General features: G+C 39.2%; 5 protein-coding genes across 8 annotated transcripts; 2 read left to right on the plus strand and 3 right to left on the minus strand.

Moving 5' to 3' along the window:
• On the plus strand, positions 1-2,178 carry LOC103419119 (protein GRAVITROPIC IN THE LIGHT 1). 2 transcript variants are annotated; one of them, XM_008357244.4, is made up of 3 exons: positions 1-236; positions 398-1,077; positions 1,159-2,178. In XM_008357244.4, the coding sequence occupies exons 2-3, from the start codon at positions 438-440 to the stop codon at positions 1,932-1,934; spliced, it is 1,416 nt and encodes a 471-aa protein (XP_008355466.3). In that variant the 5' UTR covers positions 1-236; positions 398-437; the 3' UTR covers positions 1,935-2,178. The 2 variants fall into 2 exon arrangements, with proteins under 2 accessions (XP_008355466.3, XP_028955510.2); XM_029099677.2 differs by having other exon boundaries at positions 12-236; positions 352-1,077.
• A 657-nt stretch (positions 2,179-2,835) lies between these two features.
• Positions 2,836-5,981, minus strand: LOC103419128 (mitochondrial uncoupling protein 2). The gene is made up of 9 exons (XM_008357254.4): positions 5,689-5,981; positions 4,933-5,151; positions 4,750-4,828; positions 4,444-4,577; positions 4,246-4,344; positions 4,023-4,127; positions 3,508-3,582; positions 3,261-3,347; positions 2,836-3,145 (listed from the first exon to the last, which is right to left on the minus strand). Exons 1-9 carry the CDS (start codon positions 5,767-5,769, stop codon positions 3,122-3,124), a joined length of 903 nt encoding a protein of 300 aa, XP_008355476.3. The 5' UTR covers positions 5,770-5,981; the 3' UTR covers positions 2,836-3,121.
• Positions 5,982-7,949: 1,968 nt separating this feature from the next.
• Positions 7,950-9,920, plus strand: LOC103419136 (proliferating cell nuclear antigen). The gene is made up of 4 exons (XM_008357262.4): positions 7,950-8,419; positions 9,049-9,201; positions 9,301-9,398; positions 9,490-9,920. Exons 1-4 carry the CDS (start codon positions 8,101-8,103, stop codon positions 9,718-9,720), a joined length of 801 nt encoding a protein of 266 aa, XP_008355484.1. The 5' UTR covers positions 7,950-8,100; the 3' UTR covers positions 9,721-9,920.
• LOC103419145 (probable sugar phosphate/phosphate translocator At3g11320) lies at positions 9,875-12,334 on the minus strand. The gene is made up of 4 exons (XM_008357272.4): positions 11,750-12,334; positions 11,078-11,181; positions 10,751-10,979; positions 9,875-10,350 (listed from the first exon to the last, which is right to left on the minus strand). The coding sequence occupies exons 1-4, from the start codon at positions 12,179-12,181 to the stop codon at positions 10,204-10,206; spliced, it is 912 nt and encodes a 303-aa protein (XP_008355494.1). The 5' UTR covers positions 12,182-12,334; the 3' UTR covers positions 9,875-10,203.
• Positions 12,335-13,199: 865 nt separating this feature from the next.
• LOC103419156 (cytosolic enolase 3) lies at positions 13,200-19,112 on the minus strand. Of its 3 annotated transcripts, none has more exons than XM_008357287.4 (14): positions 18,641-19,111; positions 18,313-18,467; positions 17,872-18,046; positions 17,555-17,626; positions 17,342-17,458; positions 16,854-16,934; positions 16,050-16,126; positions 15,688-15,791; positions 15,391-15,486; positions 15,198-15,283; positions 14,682-14,768; positions 14,321-14,518; positions 13,684-13,768; positions 13,200-13,481 (listed from the first exon to the last, which is right to left on the minus strand). In XM_008357287.4, exons 1-13 carry the CDS (start codon positions 18,743-18,745, stop codon positions 13,697-13,699), a joined length of 1,425 nt encoding a protein of 474 aa, XP_008355509.3. In that variant the 5' UTR covers positions 18,746-19,111; the 3' UTR covers positions 13,200-13,481; positions 13,684-13,696. The 3 variants fall into 3 exon arrangements, with proteins under 3 accessions (XP_008355509.3, XP_070674316.1, XP_070674315.1); XM_070818215.1 differs by having other exon boundaries at positions 13,200-13,468; positions 18,641-19,106; XM_070818214.1 differs by having other exon boundaries at positions 13,200-13,768; positions 18,641-19,112.
• Between the last annotated feature and the right edge of the window lie 439 nt (positions 19,113-19,551).

The following is a 19,551-nucleotide window of genomic DNA, read 5'->3' on the forward strand; positions in this document are numbered from 1 at the left end:
ATGCCCTCCCCGTCCTCCACAGTCCACTCACTAGTCACTACTGTGCCCATAACTCCAGATAACCTTCCACTTTTGACGCCGTAACACCAACTAACGCCGTTAATTTTCCGCTCACTCAGAAAGAAGGTCGCTGCCGTCAACGGCAGCCGGGTCATCCCGTTCGCCGTTCCGTACCATAGTGATCCTTTGCCGTTTGGGAAGCTTCAGCAAACACGATTGTCTCTGAGCTCCGAGAGGTCAGTCTCACTCAGATTTTTCATTTATTTATTTTTTAATAATTCATCAATTAATTTAATATGCTATCCTAAACGGTAAATTTTCTTATCCTGCGCACCCACCCCTCACTCAAAGAGCAAAGCCACTGGTCTGCGAATCTGATCTACCTTGTTTTTCTCAGAGGCGAAGAAGTACTCGAGGCAAAGAAGAAAGCGGAGAAAATGGCGGGAAAGGTTTCGAATTTCTCGGATCTGATTCAGCGAGTGGCGGCTTCTTGCTTGCTCCACCCACTCGCCGCCGGGCGCCACGATTCCTGCGATTCCCCCGTGCATCGACGCACCGGCGATGAGCATGACGAGGACGACGGAGATGAGCAAGACGAAGACGATGAAGTGATTGACGGTGGAGGCTTAGGGTTTAAGGCTGGGGAGGATCGGGGGTCGACGAATAAGGAGGTTGTGGAGATGGAGATGTCAATGCGGGAGGTTTTCGACGCCGTTGCGGCGATGAAGAAGGCGTACGTCAGCCTCCAGGAGGCCCACAACCCGTGGGACCCGGCGAAGCTCAGGGCGGCTGACGCTGCGGTGGTCGGTGAGCTGAGAAAAATCGGGGTGCTGAGAGAGAGGTTTCGAAGAAGGCATTTTACCGGCGGGGGAGAGCGAGTGATGGCGGGGAGTACGTTGAGAGAGGTGGTGGCGCCGTACGAAGCGGCAGTGGACGAGCTGAAGAGAGAGGTGAAGTGCAGAGAGGTCGAGATCCAGAACCTCAAGGAGAAGCTAAACGGCGTCGCTAACGGGTCCCACTCTAAGAAGGGCAGGTCCGTGTCCAGAAGAAAAGTCGGTTCCATCGGTCTGACTGAAGGTACACACTAAAATCTCTCTCCCAACTTTGTCTTACACTACGTAATGACAATTCTACCCCTTAATGGCTTCTTAATTACAGTTGCAGCGGCTCCAGCGCCGGAGCTGTTCGAGGCGACGATGAGCCAGGTGAGAGAGGCATCCAAGTCGTTCACGTCGCTGCTCCTCACCCTAATGCGCGCAGCCCACTGGGACATCGCCGCCGCAGTCCGGTCAATTGAAGCCGCCACCGCTACCACCGTCGGGACCAACACGACGTCTTCGACCATCGCTACCCAGAACGGCGACGCCAAGTACGCGCTGCAGTCCTACATTTCGCGGAAGCTCTTCCAGGGATTCGATCACGAGACGTTCTACATGGACGGTAGCCTCTCGTCGCTGCTCAACCCGGACCAGCACCGGCGCGACTGCTTCGCCCGGTACCGCGACTTCAAGGCCATGGACCCCACCGAGCTGCTCGGGATTCTGCCCACGTGTCAGTTCGGGAAGTTCTGCTCCGCCAAGTACCTGGCCGTCGTCCATCCCAAGATGGAGGAGTCGTTGTTTGGGCACTTGGAGCAGCGACGACATGTCGTAGAAGGGGGGCACCCGAGGAGCGAGTTTTACAGGGAATTTTTGGGGCTGGCGAAGGCGGTGTGGCTGCTGCACTTGCTGGCGTTTTCGCTTGACCCGCCGCCGAGTCAGTTCGAGGCGAGTCGGGGAGCGGAGTTTCATCGGGGTTATATGGAGAGTGTTGTGAGGTTTGCGGGCGGGCGAGTTCCGTTGGGTCAGGTTGTCGGGTTTCCGGTTTGTCCCGGGTTTAAGCTTGGGAATGGGTCGGTTATTAAGGCCAGGGTTTATCTGGTAAATAGGAATTAAAGGGGTTTATGCGGTGGGTTTAAGACCTAACCTAGGTTGCTAGTGAGTAGTGTGCCTAATGTTACTAGACTAGTAGTCCTCCTGTACTTTTGAGGATAAATTGTGCCTGCAACATAGGGCGCATCGTCAGTATTTCAAGCACATTGAAAATGTCTTAGTGTTGAGAGTGTAAACGTTATTGCATTGTTTAGTTTAAACAATAAATTTCTCTTATTAAATTAGAAATGGTTTAGCCCTTTGATCATTGTTGTGACTACTTTGCTGTTTATCAACAAAGTCAATATGTTTCTCTATTTATCATGTCATGGTTAGATACCTAAACATCTTTCGATTTTAGTGAATTATTGTAAAGATGATCTCTCAATAGTAGTCTAAAATGGTAAGTGAGATATTGTGAAGGTGACCCAAATGACTACAATTATGTCTTTTGTCTAATGTCAACCATTGTGGAGGGTTTAAGCTTGAAAATTCAACGAAATTTGGAAATTTCAACATTTTAACTTTTAAGATGCATTTCAATTCCGCTTGTTTTTTTTTTCTTTGAATTTTTCGAATGTTAGATTTGATTCAGGTGTTCCCAAGTTAACAAATACGAAGTTAGGCAGTTCAATCAACAACACCTCCACTTAGCTGATGCCATGAGAAAAATAATTAATAATAAGGATATCTGAGATAAAGTAGAAGTAGCTACAATTGAAAATAAGATAAGAGAAATTCAGTTGCAATGGTTTGGATATGTGAACTGAAGCGATTATAAGACAGATGCTCAGGGTAGAAGGGGTGGAAAAAGACTTGAAAGGATACTTTAAGAAAAGACATGGAATGCTTGCAGCTAACAAAAGACTTAACACAAAACCGAGCATAGTAATGTTCTAAAATTCATACAACTGACTTCACTTAGTGCGATAATGCTTTGTTATTGTTGTTGTATATTAATTCAAATGGCAATGCAAATATAAATAACAACATTTATATAATAGTCTAGTATAGTTGAAGGGAAGTAGCTTCCCAAAGAAGGGTACAAAGATATGACTCCCTTTCAAACCCTCTCCAATGATACAAAGATACAAGGATTTTATGCCTAAAATGGAAAAGCAGAAGAAATTTGGGGGATAAAAAATGAATCTTTAATTCCAAAGCAAAAGCTGTCTTCGTGCTTCGTGGTGACTGAAATCCGAGGAGCCTATTTATACCCGAATAACATTTTTCGCCTGCCATGGAAAACGTACAAGAGCGAAAAGGAATCATTACGATTTACAAGCAGGTTAACGGAGTAAACATGAACTGCCTGTGCAATTGAAAATTCCACATTAATGCAAATCTTACTTGCTCTAGCATTAGAAACATAAGCACGTTCCACGATCCTAGCCGACCGAAGTTTGGGAGGAACCCTTTATAGAAGGCCAAAAATCCCTGCAGTATGTCATGAGTTCCAAAACAAAGGAGTCACAAAAACCCATGTAGATATTGGCCTTTTATTCTTTTGGCCCTTTTAGTAATCAAAAACTTCGAAGGCGAATGGCTTACAGAATCAGAGTGCACAACACGGATTAAAACTGATTAAAAAGCATACCTCATACTTCAACGTTTTGACGAAGCAATCAAAGGTGTTTTTGTAAGTTGAATCTCCCATCATTCTGGATTTCACCTGGAACATAACAAGGAAGGCATCCAAGCCAACATTGCCTTACTAACTCACCCACTCAAAAACAATATAAAATTGTTTCATACAATAAGAAAATGTCATCACAATCTTTCACTAGCACACCGTTGTTACAGCCTGTAACGAATAATTGCAATGCAGGTCGTTGCTACCATCGCAAAACCAGCATTCAATGATGATTTAAAATTTGTGAACAAATATAGCAAGCGCTTATCATTTCTGTTTTTCTTTCTTAGGCTGGAAAATAGCGCACCGGGAAGGCATATGGATATCATATGATTACTTTTCTTTAAATTTTGTTTAATGTTTACAGATCTGTTGTAGTTTCCATATGTTGCAATCGTTACTTACACCTCTGCCAGTAGCATTCAACCTAGAAAACCACGGAACTTAATGTCACAACTAAAAGGTTGCAGAGTGCATACCACGTCAACAGGAGAGCCAATCGAAACTGCAAAGAAACCGGCACCCAGACCAGCTAGGATATGAGTTAAAATATTGTCTGTGGACCCTGGAATTTTCAAAATTGTCTGCATAAGTATGAAGAATCAGGAATCACTGGGATAATTATCCTAGTTATAGCAGATTATATTAACTTGCAAATTAGAAAGATAACTGCATTTCCGAGAAGGAATGTTATGAGATTACCTCCTTCACTTGATCATAACTGGCTAGTTCGGCAGCATTTACAATAGCGTTCCGTGCTACATTTGGCCCCAGCCCAGTCCACAGGGCCCCTAATCCTTCCTAAGTGTTAACAAATATTCAACAACTAAGCTGGTCTGCAAACAGTATTCAGGAACCAGAACAAAGAAAAACACTGCTCTACTATGAAAAAAAGCTAACCTGTCTGACTATAGTGGAATAAGCATCTAAGGCTCCAGCATATCGCCTAGGAACTCCAGCTGGCAATTTTCCTTCAGATTGAAGTCGAACCTTCACAAGGTCAGTTGGATTAGCCACTATGATTGCCAGAGCACCTGTCAACATAGAAGTTAACAAAAGAGTATGCTGTTAAATTTACTTTTTTAGATCAAAAGGCAGGGAAGATAATGGCAATAGTTTCGGCGCCTTCAGATAGGTAAAATATGTTAGTGAACAGAACAAGTTGCATAAATCTAGTCTCGCAATATGGTTGCCAAGTACACTTACCAGTGAATAGAGCAGCAAGTATTTTGTGGAATAGAGGAATATCCCCACCAAAAGCACTGCCAACAAGGAAAATTTTGACCTGTTCAACATTCAGTTTATAGATATGCAGAATGTGTCACAAAGGAAGCATTAAATAGGTAATTCATAATTTTATTTATGAAAGTAAACGTATTTAGAACTCACAGGATCATATAATCCAATTCTCAAGCCTCCGTAAATACATTGGCGTTGTAATCCTGGAATTATGCCATTCCAAAGTGCTGCTAAACCTTCTTCCCTAGCGATCGTAGCCATAGTACCCAATAGGCCCCTATACTTTGGTGCACCAGCTCCATCCCCCGCGACTGCTTTCTTTTGGAGCTGAAGCCTGACTTTAGCAGTGTCTAAAGGAATGGTACAAAACTGCAGAATATTCATGCATACACCATTAAACACCAAGCTTCGATTTTTATGCACACGCACACAAACACACACATGAAGTTGAGACCTTGTAGTTGTAAGACCGTCAAATCATACTTCCAAGTGCTTAAATTGTTCAACAAAATCTTAACCACCAAGATAAAATAATTAAGCCACATTATCCATTAAATTGAGACCTAGTAGTTGTAAGACCATTAAATTGCTCAAATTGTTTCGACTCTAGCCTAGCATTCGCCATTTAACCTAATTTGTTCCAATTTTCGATCCTAACCTATCAGTTTGTTCACATTAAGCCACATTATCCAAATCTCTGAACCATCATACCAGAACCAACTGTCAGAAACTCACAAAACCCAAGAAGAAAATACAACAATTAAGCTAAAAACACAGAAATTAAAGCTAAATTATGATCAAAACCACCGACCCAGTAAACCAAATTTCACAACTAAGCAGTAAAAAACTATAATTTCCGCTGAAATTTAGAGCATGAACACAAACAGATGAAGTATCATCGATTACCTCAGCGAAGCAGGCGGCGAATGCACTGCAGAGGAAAGTTTGCAAGAAGGAGATCTCAGACCTGGGGCTGAGATCTGCCATTGGAAGGCGCAAAACGAAAGCTTCAAAAGCAAGGAATTTGGGGAAATGGGGATGGAAATTCAGAGCGAATGGGGGGATTAAGGTTATATAAAGAAGGTGGTTAATGATTACTTTCGAAGGAAAGGGACATGGAAAAATATCAAGAAGAAGGAAGCTTTTGCAATTGCAATTGCCTTTTTCACAACTTTGCCATTTTCTTGTCGGTTGTCGACATCGACGTCGACGTCGACGTCGCGTCGTTTTTAATTGTTTTAGTTTAGGGGGGTAAGGTTAAGTGGACTTTTATTAGTTAAATTGGGTTTTGTTGCTTAATTTGATTTGTTGTGATTTTGAAAGTTAGAGCCTCTCAGCTCGCGGTAACATGCTAACCGTTTGGTTTTTTGTCTGTTGTTGACCTATTTTTGGAAAACTCACAACGCTTATTATTCAATAACAAATCACGTTATCTATAATTCAACTAGTGTGGGTGAAAACTTTACTAACTATCTCAATGCGTGTTTAATTAGATCTAAACAACATGTGACAATGATTTTCTTGACGACATGACTTATTCTCGCGCTGCTAAGCTCGATGACGAACACTTGTGATTTGAGAAGTGAAAGGAAATATGGCTTCTATTTTTAGCATTATTTGGTTAACTTACATTTTACAAGATTTTCACTCTTAGCATTTTATTTAAAAAGGAGTATTTGTTGATTTTTCGACATTTAGTCAGATGATAAAATGCAATTAAAAGAGAAAATAATTCACTATGATATGTTATTTTCTGTCTAAAAGGGATTGATTCAAGTTCATCAACCGAAAAAAATGTGGTGGGAGAAGGGTTCGGTGTCAATACTAAATGCAACAAGTTTGACACCAAATATTCCCAAAAAGAGTTTTCAATTGAATCATAGATTTTAACTCTAAAAATAGAAGAAAATTAATTGGTATGCAAAAGAAAATTAATTGTTACAAACTATAACGAGAAAATATTGTGATGTATCGTAAGATAAAAGAGGTGAAAAATGAGATATAGCATAATCCATTCATCATATAAAATTCCAGCTTATGTTTGACTTCTTTATACCTTGTGCTACCATGACATTACTTCAAACAAGAGTTGTGAACAAACTTTGGTTAAAAATTCACTATAAAAATACTAAAGACATATTACGAAGCTACTTTAACTTTCACGGTCTAATTTGTTCCAATGCCATCGGCTTTAACAGTGATGTAAGTATATAACTGAGTGACAAACCCAATCGTAGAAATTTATGTTGTTTTTCGTTAACTTAGACGAGAGACATGCCAATCAAGCGGTTAAGAGTATTTAATTTAATCCACCTTGAGGTCTTGCATTCAATGGCGTAACCACACCAAGGGCTACGGTGGGCTGTAGCCCAGGGAGGATTTGTGTCAATATGTATATATACTTTGGTGTATGGTCTATATAATGGACAAAAAATGTGCAAGAAGAATTATTTTCAATGAAACTAGTCCAATGAGTATTTAGCACAACTAAAAATATAAAAAGTACCATGAAAATTGTGATGTTATTTTGTTCAAGATTATTCTGCTTTGATTTATATTAGTTTCAACCATTTTTTTTTAAGATTGCCTTTACTTCTACTTTTAGTGTTTTGTTTTGTGCTAGTTGTGCGGTTATAATTGAGATATCAAGTTTTCTATCTCTTCTTGTGTTTAAATCTAAATATATGTGAAATTTGATAATTCATTGTAATTTTTGTAGTTTATAATTGCGAAACGTATTAAGTTCATACCAAACAAATTTTAAGCATACAAATATAGAAGTTAAACTTAAATTTTTACATACAATACTTATGTAACAAAAGAAGAACATTTGATTTTAAGGTAATTTTTTTAGCTAACCCACCCATAAAATATTTTCTGGGTCCGCCCTTGCCCGCATTTGATTCTTCCTTCCTCAGTTATTGATTGTACATCATAAAATAAAATAAAAAATAAAAAACCAAAACAAAAAAGCCATAAAAAAGGGACTTTGGTGGTGTTAGTTTATTCTTTATGGGCCACCCGGTCCTGGGCCATTAATTTAGTTCACTTTCTGGATCAGAAATAAGTCCAAACAACTGAAGGTGCAGGAATAATTACACTGTACCCTTACTGCAGCCAATCCCTCCCCGTCAAAGTCCTGCGCGGGAACACGAACCCACCAAATCCCGCCAATCAAACCCCAAAATTCCCAAATACGCTTCCCATTTCCCCCGCTATATAAACCCTAACCCCCCACTCCCTCGCTCAAACCCTCCAAATCTCCCCCTCGAATTCTCCAAATCGAACAACCCGTACGCCTCCGACGACCCGGAAACGATGTTGGAGCTCCGACTGGTCCAGGGCTCGCTGCTGAAGAAGGTGCTGGAGTCCATCAAGGACCTGGTGAACGACGCCAACTTCGACTGCTCCTCCTCCGGCTTCTCCCTCCAGGCCATGGACTCCAGCCACGTGGCGCTCGTCGCCCTCCTCCTCAGATCTGAGGGCTTCGAGCACTACCGCTGCGACCGCAACATGTCCATGGGCATGAACCTTGGCAACATGTCCAAGATGCTCAGGTGTGCCGGAAATGATGACATCATCACCATCAAGGCTGACGACGGCAGCGACACCGTCACCTTCATGTTCGAAAGCCCCAGTATGTTTTTTCTTTCCCCCCCTTTTTTTTGTATTAATGTTTTTTCCCTAAATAATTTGATTCATTTGGGATTTCGTTAATTTGGGTTTCTTTTTTGCTATTAATTTTATTTCTTTATTATTGCTTTTTGTAAATTGCTTCTGTTGTATGCAAGAAATTGTAGGAAAGCAAAAAGAGACAATTTTTTCAATTTCTTTTTAAGAATTTGAAATTGATACTGGATTTGATAGTCATTTTTCTGTTATTTGGTTATAACCTGCAAATTTGTTAGTAGAATTTAAGCAAAAATGGGGTTTTATCTGATAATTCCGTGTTTGCCGGTGTTGATTACTTTGTACCTCACTGAGGTTCTACCATAGAGTTTCATTTATATGATCCTGCAGTGGCTCTTATTCTTTGCGTATGGAAACATAGAAATACTGATATGAGGAGAAATTGAATTGTAAGCAACGAAAATTGTACTGGTAGCTAAACATCGTATCTAATAGTTGTGATTGTTAATTGGAAGTTTTGCAAGCAAGGTTTTGGTTATGTGATAGTTTATTACCATGCTTCAATGTTAGTTTTGTAGTTGGTGTATTTGTTTGTTGTTTTGATTTTCGGTGTTTTCTATGGGTGACGGATCACAGCACAAGATAAAATTTCTGATTTTGAGATGAAGCTGATGGACATTGATAGCGAGCACCTTGGAATTCCGGAGGCAGAATACCAGTCTATTGTGACAATGCCCTCTTCTGAGTTTGCTAGAATATGTAAAGACCTCAGTGGCATTGGTGATACTGGTACTTTTTACTCTTTATCCCTTTACAAGATTCCGCTTTATCCAAATTTTGTGTATTTGTCTTGTGGATATGTGAGTAATGGTTTGATGTTGCTTGCAGTTGTGATATCTGTGACCAAGGAAGGAGTGAAGTTCTCTACAAGAGGGGATATTGGCACTGCTAACATTGTCTGCAGGCAGAACACTACTGTCGACAAGGTATGCTGTTCTTTTGAAAACATTGTCTGTTAGGTTTTTGCTACTGCAATCCGATGCCTAACCTTGTTTTGCTGATTTTTGGGAATTGCAGCCTGAAGAAGCAACTGTCATAAATATGAGCGAGCCAGTGTCGTTGACATTTGCTCTGAGGTACATGAACTCGTTCACAAAGGCTACCACATTGTCAAACACGGTCACAATCAGCTTGTCTTCTGAACTCCCAGTTGTGGTTGAGTACAAGATTGCAGAGATGGGCTACATTAGGTTCTACTTGGCTCCCAAGATAGAAGATGACGAAGACGAAACCAAGCCTGAAGTTTGAGTGTTATGCCAAATCATCATCGGCACACTCTTGCTGACTTGAACTGCTCTGTTTAAAAATCCATGTAGAGGATTCTTAATACGAGTTTTTTCTCGCTTTCTCTGTGACAATGAGTTAGCAAATCTGTAGTTTAGGAGTTTTCGAATCCGTCAGGTAAAGATGTTGTAGGTTTTCCATTGAAAACAATGTTATTTCTCCCATTTCTTTTCTCTTTATGATTTCTGGGTTATTATGTATAGCGAAATCATCACGTATCGACGAAATCAAACAATAATACACAAAATTTTAACTCCCTAAATCGAACAGAAAAATTTTGAGCTAGCACATCAGGGCGCAAGGTTACAAGGAAAATGAAACACGTTGCTTGAGCTGTCCTCTCTGATTTGGGCAGACAAAAGCCCCTTGTTCCTCTCTTTTGCACAAAAAAATTGGAGTGCAGCTCAGGAAATCTGCTCCATATATATACCCATAAAAATACTTAATCTACCTCCCTCGTTTCTTGGCTTCGCCGTAGAGGATGACCCCTGTTACTGTGAGACCGTAACCGAGCATTCCGGTCACTGAAACCGGATTTCTGAATATCAAAATTGAAACCACCACTGCAACCGCTCCTTTTGCATTTCCCAACACCTGAAAGACACAGGATACCATATCTCAGCAATTACCATCCATGAGATATGTATTTTTTAACATAGCGGAAATTGAGCGTCACTACACCAGATGATCATATTGATTTATTGGCAAACGAGTTTGCATTTGTCCCACATTAAACCTTGTTTGGATAATTCACATGGAGAAAGGGTTTGGAAGGAACATAACAATATACTAGATTATAGGGCGACCCAAGCCACCAAGGCTTTGCGCCTTGCGAGGGTCAGAGAAGAGAATGTCTATATCATACGCAGCCTTACCTTTACTTTGCAAAGAAATTGTTTCTGCGAGTCGAACCCATAATTGTAACACTATTACTGTATAACATAGTTCGAGTGTGTCGACATCATCTCGATATGTTGAAAAAATATTCAATTACCTGGAGAGTCAAGGCACTGGTGTGTTTGGTTACCACGAAGTTGGTCAAATTGACAAAATATGCAAGAGCGGAGTTGAACACCAGGTACCAGACGATTGACACGTCATCTCTTGCAAGTGCAATTGTTATTCCAACTACGTTCTCTTCCATCAAAAGAGCTGCAGGGAGAAGGATTGCCACGGCTACAGGAGCCATGTACATGAGCAGGTTCATGGAATTCAGCTTTTCCCTGGGAAATTGAACTGGAATTACAATCTCATTTAATTAACTCATAATTTTGTTTAATTAGTTGGTAATTAAATGTTAAATATTAGTGGAGAGGGTTACCCTTCAGAGGAGAGGAGTATCCCTTGAAGCACTGACTTGAGTGCCCTTGCTGCTGTAGCACCAATACACATTATAAATCCAAACAGGTGAAAACTTGGTTCTCCCTTCATTCAATTCCAAAAAAAAAAAAAAAAAGAATATGAATAACTTCTCTCATATTTCCTCCAAAGAAAATAACATGAAAAGTTATATTGATCAAATCCTTCCCTTTAATGTTTTTGACATTGATTAAGAGCATACAATGAGAAACCCTTAAAAATTTTAGCTAGAACAAAGTTCTTTCGGCCAGAATATCTCGCACGAATTTTCAGAAGTTTATGGTGTAGCAAAAATGCCACAAAACTGTACTTTATGATTGTGGTAAGAAAAAAATTGTGTACGATGATATGAACACTTGAAAATAGCCAAGATCAAATTAAGGTTTGGTAAATTATGTTTTACATTTCAAATCAGGCAAACAAAATATTTAGAAAAGTGAAACCAATGCCCAATTCCAAAAACAAAAAATCAAAATTAATTATTAAAGAAAATTAAAAGGTCAGAGGATAATGGCCAAAATTAAGTTCAGGGAAGAAATTGTCAATTATAAAAGTTTTAGGGGGAGAAATTAGCAGCTCCTTACAAGTTTGATGGAAAAATCGACAAATGCCTAGCTTGATATTACGGTCTTACCCCGCTGGCAATGATAACGCCGGTGACAACCGGAATAAGAGTAACGTACGTGACCCAGCCCTCCTTTTTGAGAGTCATAATATACGCAAACACAGCCGTAAAGAACGGCGTGGTGGCGCCGATGGCCTGGTTAAACGACACGGCGAGGTACCGGAGCGAGATGTTCCCGCCAACGACAGACAAACAGAAGATGAGACCGAGGGACGATATCTTGAAGAACTGGACGCGTGACTTGATGCTCTGCATGGGAACGACCTTCATCCACGAAATGGCTACGTAGCTGAGGAGGGAGCACGCGAGCATGTGGCAAAGGGTCAAGAAAATCGGGTACTTGAACCCGTAATTGCTCAGGAGAAACTTGTTCAACAGCAAAACTCCGATGTTCGACGAGTACCATGCTGTTATTAATCCGACCGTGACGAACTTCGACATGTTTTCGGGGTTTCGGATTTATCAATTCTTGTGGAGGGCAAGGTGGAGGAAGGAAATGGTGGAGTGCATGGATTTGTTGAGGTTGTTTTTGAATTGTTGAAGGATGTCGGAGAGAAAGATTTGAATGGAAATGGGGGATGGTGGGTTGGAGGGATGGAGGAGATCAGGTATTGGATCTGGGGAAGGAGATGGAAAGAAATCTGGAACGTAGATTTCGAGCTTTAAATTCGGAGGTTTATTTTGTTTCTTGATTTACGTTGTTCCAATGTTTTAATTTTTGTTTTGGATTATAATTTTATATAAATGAGTGGGTGTTATCTTTGAAATAATTGTAGGTAGGGTGACAATTTTTTATACGATTTGTTAACTTGACTCGAAACGATACGAAAATAACAAGTTTTGGATTAACTTGTTTATGAGTCAAATCGTTATCAAGTCACCCATTAACGAGTCAAGATGTTCTCAAGTCACTCCGTTGAGAACCCGATAAGATATCGTTTGCCAGATCTAGACATTAGGCATAACAATTTCTTGCAGGATACGTTAACTCAACACGAAACGACATGACTCATTAACGAATTGGGTAACACTTTGAAACAACACGGTCTATCAAGATAACGAGTATAATACAAAAACAAGACGAACACGAGAAACACAACTGTTTGCCAAATCTAATTGTAGAATGAGAAATGTTAAGACTGATAATGCAAATTGCAGATTAATCAACGGTAAGTTAATCCTCGTATTTCATGTTAAAAATGTTCAGTCAAATTAATTTTTGGTAACAGGCAAATTGCAAATCAATTAATGTTTTGCATTTTCTGTTGTTTAATTTCACATGAGATCAAGGGATCATTGAAGAGTTAAAAGCACTTTTTAACAAAAATGCTATTTCCAAAAGCATTCATTTACAAGTCTCAAGTCGATTGACTGGCTTTTGATTAATTTCGAGCTAGGGTTCTACTCATATTTTTCTCCATAATGTCTAATACCATTACCAAAACAACATTATTAAGAGTTCAGTAAACAAAGCAAGCTTCCATTCCAACAAATTGCCAACAAAAGTTCAGATTCAGAGGATTATACGTCGAGCCTATCGCACTTTCGTCAATCACTCAAGTCAGTCATAACTTCGTAACTCCTCATAGTAGTCTTATATCAACTGCATACAAATGCATTTTGATGAAGCAAGTACAAAGACATGCGTCGGAGCCAGTTCTTTTTATCTACCAAAACCTTGGTGCACGCTAGAAGTTCTGAAAATTTACTCAAAAATGTTTTTTCTTTCTGCAGTGTGCATCTGAAAATTTCATTAGGCGAACCGTCCATGTCTAGAACACCTTAGCAAACTTAATTACACATTTCATACTGCTCTCCACTCTATCCGGGGAAAACAAAGAAGAAAACACTCTGATAACAAAAACAACGAAGCAGAAGCAGGATCGGGGAGGACCGGACTTTAGAGGAAGAATATAAGGAGAAGAGAATTGTGAGAAGGAAACCTGGGAGACATGATCAGGATGATTGCCTCCAATCCTCACCAGCATAAAATGCATCGTCCCCAAGTTCTTCCTCAATTCGAAGTAACTGCAAGAAAATTTGGCGCATCAGTTTCAAATCACGTATTCCTTTGTACCCGAACATATGGCTGCATAATACAAATTAAGAAACTAAGAGCATGGAAGACCATAAAAAGAAAGGGAACTTTAACTAAGAGCATGGAAGACCATACAAAGGAAACTTGCTTTGTTTATTACAGAAGATTTCTCATAAAAAGAGTAAAAGGATGAATTTGGCCAGGAAAGATGTGTTTTGACTTTTGAGTTATATAAACAACAAAAAAGTCTTATTCCACTAAGTGAGGTCAGCTATATGGATCCGAGAACGCCACTGCGCTCGGTAATAAATATTTCTGTTGCATCGACACTTGACCTTGGACGATTCCAGATGCAATTACTTGTTTCTATAGCATAAGCTATGAAAAAGGGAACTCCGCATGGGGATGGAATATCAAGTATGGTACTGCAAAGTAGTAGTGCTATCCGTGCAGAATTGCACCATAATATCCGATACCAAGAACTTGTTACGTAGCTGGTAACACAAGAATGGTGGACACAGTAACTGAGTATAAAAGTTTACCTGGTTATACTTGGCCAGCCGTTCACCTCTGCAAGGAGCACCAGCTTTGATCTGACCCGTTGATAGACCAACAGCTAAGTCAGCTATGAAGGAATCTTCCGTTTCACCACATCTATGAGACATGACCACTCCCCAGTGGGCATCCTTTGCCAGCTTCATCACTTCAATGGCCTCTGTCACTGTTCCAATCTGGTTTATCTGATGAATTCTAAAATTATCAGTTGCCTCTATCTTATCTCTCGTCCAAAAATAAAAACCATAATAGTAATATAGTGTTAAAAATATCTCAAAAACGTAGAATAAAAACAGAATAAACATCTAAATCGAAAACATCACATATCATCCAAATATAGCTATATACCTTTACAAGTAGAGCATTGCAGGTGGACTCCTCTATAGCTCTCTTAATACGCTTTGGATTTGATGTTATCAAGTCATCTCCGACTACCTGAAAAACCGAAAAACCATCCAGTCTTCAAATTAAGACATCTAACCATATCTCAGGCCTTCCAAAGGAGAAAATCTAGAGGCATCTAACAAAAAACTAACTAATTTATATAGGCAAGATTCTACGTTGCTCAGCGACCGTGATAGGCAAGGCAACCGAATTGTTTTTACAAGTTACCGACAGACGAGGTCGAATATTCATGATAATATCTGATAGAATTTGCAGTGTACTACGGCCTTAAAACATTCACAAGGATGTTAAACAAAAGCAGTTGTAGGCTCATGTCCATCTAGTTACTACATAGTTTTCCATATGGAGGGACAACAAAAATTATCAATCTGTTCTCTTGTCAAAGCTTCTTCGGCAAAGAATGAAAGCACCAGGATACTAAATAAATATATCTCACCAACAAAAGAAAAGTAAACAAACCTGACAAATTCCAAGGCTAGAAAAGCGTTTAGTGTGTTCCCAGTCCTCTTTATCAAATGGATCTTCAATTGACACAATTTGGTACTCTGACACCCCAAACACAAGGAAGGAAGGCAGAAAAGGTAAGTTACAGTGCAAAATTGCAAATCAAATACAAACACATTGACAAACAAAAAAGGAGAGACTGATTTACCACTACAAAGTTCTTTATACATCTCAATCATATCATCAGCCGACTTGAAATTTTGTCCCTTATCCGCTGATTTGTAATCCAGGTCATACTTTGTACCTGTATCAAGGGGGAAATAGAAAGGAAAATATTGCATCTAAAGTATACATGAATTCATGTTTTTTCTAAAAAGAAGATAAATTTTAATCATTACTACAAGATAATTTAGCCTTGGATTTCCATCAAGAAAACGTAAAATGCAATTATTTTCCCAAACTGCTATGTTACAGAAAAGATCAATTCTCAAGAAAGATCCATCACCTATGCAAAAGTCAGTAGCAGCAAAATCAATTGCTAGTTTGATTTGCTCATTATAACCTGTTCTACAGATCGCCTCTTTTACAAGATCCAAGACTTCTCTAACGCTGCCAAGAGATACAAAAAATAATTAAAAAAAAATTGGCATATCATCTAATTAGTTCAGAAATTTCTCACAAGGCACAAAGTAACAACCATAGTAAACAGTTCAGAAAAACCTAAAACAATGTGTGTATGCATTTTAGGAGCATCTAAAATGATTTTTCTCTTCCAAAGACTTCTCTCTCCTTGGGGAAGGCTGTCTCAGGCGGATTCATGAGGCAAAGAAATTAAGGAACATTACAGATCACACAATAAATACTTGCCTCGAGATGTTGGGAGCAAAACCGCCATCTTCACCAACATTACATCCATGTGAGCCATATTTTTCTGTAATAACAGCCTGCTCTTTTTGTGAACAATAATAGCTATCAATAAAAATGAGAGAAAAAACTATCAAAACAAAATGGGACATAATGGCATAGCCTTGTTGATTGTTCACATGTACATAGAAAAGTTCTTCTCCAATTTCTTACGCACATGGGATGCTGAGCTATTGACTTTATTATTTGAGCCAAATAAATTACATGCATAATCATAGATTGGCCACTTAAGAGCAGCTATGAAGAGCCATGAAATTTACTTCAAGGATTAGCATAATGGAATGAGAAAACAGAAATCAGTGCATACTCTGATATTTAAGATTTGGAAAGGCACATGTCACTTAATATTTACACGAATTCTTCCTTTTCAGAGCTAATTTTCATTGTCATTAATAGAGCTGAATATTTGTTGGAAAGTTCGGCACTAAATAAAGCTTTAATTGAAACAATTTTTTATAAAGTCATGAAACTTTTCATCCTAAGATGTGATCTTGATAGGTTGTAAAACGTGGTCAAAGACTTTGGTGACAAAAGAACACTGAAATTTAGGTCAAATGAATACTTATTAAAATGCGAGTGAAAAAAGTTGCATTCAGGTCCACATAAAATAAGGTGATTGCTTGCATGAAATGGGCAACTCATCTGGTCTCATAAGATGAAAAAATATTTTTTTCACATCCGTAAAGGAAAAATGTTTTATTCACACAGAATGTAATCTCCAAAGTCAACAGTTGAGATGAAAAGTACCTTCAGGTGATGATAGGTTTCAGATCCCATTTGCAATGCCTCCTCAAACTTGCTAGCTCCAATTGGGAGAATCATAATTTCCTAAAAATTTCAAGTCAAGTTTAATTAGAAGGACATGCCACACAAAAGTTTGAAGAGTTCATGCCAAAAAAATTGTATTGAAATCTATATAAGCAACTTCAGTAGGCATAAAAACAATGTTATAGGAGGAACCAAAGAGAGCATTAAGCAGTCGTTACTGACACAATCAAATTCATGTAGAAGTGTTTGACAAGTGAACTCCACTGTAGTTTCCCACAAGCCAATTTCAAATATTTAAAATTTTAACTTCATTTTAAGGTAAAATGTCATACTTTCATGATGTCAATACAAGTACCCACATTAGTAAATGGTCTAAATATTGAAACCCCTCTCCCCACATACATTAAAACCGAAAATAAAAGATTTGGCAAGTACATATCTACAGACTCAAGCTTACCAGAGCATACCTGAATGGCCAGATTATTCCCAGCATGCTTTCCTCCACTAATAACAGTAAAAGCAGGGACAGGCAGGGTCAGGTGGCCTTTTCCAGAAAGGTCAGCAATATGTTTGTACAGTGGAACCTGATATTAACCTTGACTCAGACATTTTCGAGAAAAAAGTGAACAAATTTTAGCAATACCAATACTTAGTAAGCAGTAACAGAGAAACAGTCATGCCTCCTTTTGAGCAGCTCCAGCTTTGCAAGCAGCGATTGACACAGCCAATATGGCATTTACTCCAAGTTCACTCTGAAAGTATATTCGAAAATAATCATTAATCCAGAATCATAAAAAAAAAGTAAAATACAAATGCTTAATAGAGTTATCCTTCACAGTTATAGTTACGCAAACGATATAAATTATGACTAATGTCTATTATTTATAATTTTTTATAGCCAGACAAGGACAGTCATAGCATGAAAGCACCAATATATATTAGTATCAAATTCTCAAACAGATCATTTGAAGCTGCATTGAAAAACGAAAAACGTTACCTTCTTTTCTGTTTTATCGAGGTCTATCATTGCCTGATCAATCTGCGACTGAAGCGTAGGATCCATGCCTACCAATGCTTCAGATATTTTCTCATTGACATTCTTAACAGCTTTAGTCACACTATTTCCAAGATATAATCCCTTGTCCCCATCTCGCAGTTCAACAGCCTCATACCTGGTTTCAACAAACACCTCCTTGATAATTAATCTCAGAATTTATAATTTTGAACGTGATCGAGCTCAAATAGAATTGTATACAAGAGGCATAATACACAGTTACTTAATAGTTAATAGCAATGCTCTTGACAAATGCAATAACAAATCAATTTCTGAATCATACAAAGCATTTCCACACGCAAAGAAGAAAAATGCAATTCAATATGAAACAAAAGGTCTATACAAATTCTCGGCAGCCAAACAACAGAGAGAGAGAGAGCTTACATTCCGGAAACATCAGAGCTAGGAGCTGAAGCACGAAACGTTCCTTTGTTAGTGTGGAGGTCGACTTCAACAGTTGGAATTCCTCTGCTATCGAGGATCTGCCGAGCTTTGACCTTTGTTATCACTGAAGGTACCGCTTTCTTCATATGATTCGACTGCGTAATTCAATTCAAAAACAAAGACATACAACAAAATCATTTCACAGCTCAAACAAAACTAATCAAGAAACTACAATTTCCTTCTCTTTCCAGAAACTTTCCTGCACATTCATTTTCCGAGTAACCAAACAGAATCACAGACGAGAGAGAGAGAGAGAGCAGAGATTTACGATGAAGAGGACGGGATCGGGGGCCTTAGCCCTAACGGCGGCATTGACGGCGTCTTCGATTTTCCGAGAGAGCATGTGGTTATCCAAGTAATCTTGCACCGACATTTCTTCTTATTGATTTCGGTCGCTCACCAAAACACCGGCGGTTTTCAGATTCGAGCTCGGCGGAGAGAGGCGGAGCGATCCCTAATTGATTCAGAGCTTCACGCGCAATGAGAACAACGACTGAGAGATGCTCGTGACTGGTGCCGAATATTCTTTTTAAATTTCTGAGTGCGTTGTGTTCCGGTTTAGGGTTTAGGTCCGAAGGCCGAGGCTTCTCCAAGCTTTCAGGTCCCCGGCTCTTGGATGTCAGCCGCAGAGAGTGTAGCAAAACGCAGCGTTTCCGTGTGTTAATTTCAAGTGGCTTCTGGTTCTCTCATGCTTTATTACAACAATTTTAATTGGGTTTTATTTGATGCTCCATTTTAATAATTATTGTGGTAATGATTTTAGTTATGGTCCCTTTTTTTAATTCCTTGATGCAGTTTGGTTTGGTTTAATTTTGTCCGTTATTTTTGTTTAATTTATTTGGTTATGCGAAAAAAATATAATAAGAATTGTATACAACAACAACAAAGCCTTTTCTCACTAAGTGGGGTCGGCTATATAAATCTTAGAACACCATTGCGCTCGTTTTTGTGCCATGTCCTATGTTAGATCCAAGTACTCTAAGTCTTTTCTTAGGGTATCTTCCAAAGTTTTCCTAGGTCTTCCTCTACCCCTTCGGCCCTGAACCTCTGTCTCGTAGTCACATCTTCGAACCAGAGTGTCAGTAGGCCTTCTTTGCACATGTCCAAACCACCGTAACCGATTTTCTCTCATCTTTCCTTCAATTTCGGCTACTCCTACTTTACCTCAGATATCCTCAT

Source organism: Malus domestica, chromosome 03 (assembly GCF_042453785.1).
Source record: "Malus domestica chromosome 03, GDT2T_hap1".
Taxonomy (NCBI): domain Eukaryota; kingdom Viridiplantae; phylum Streptophyta; class Magnoliopsida; order Rosales; family Rosaceae; genus Malus; species Malus domestica.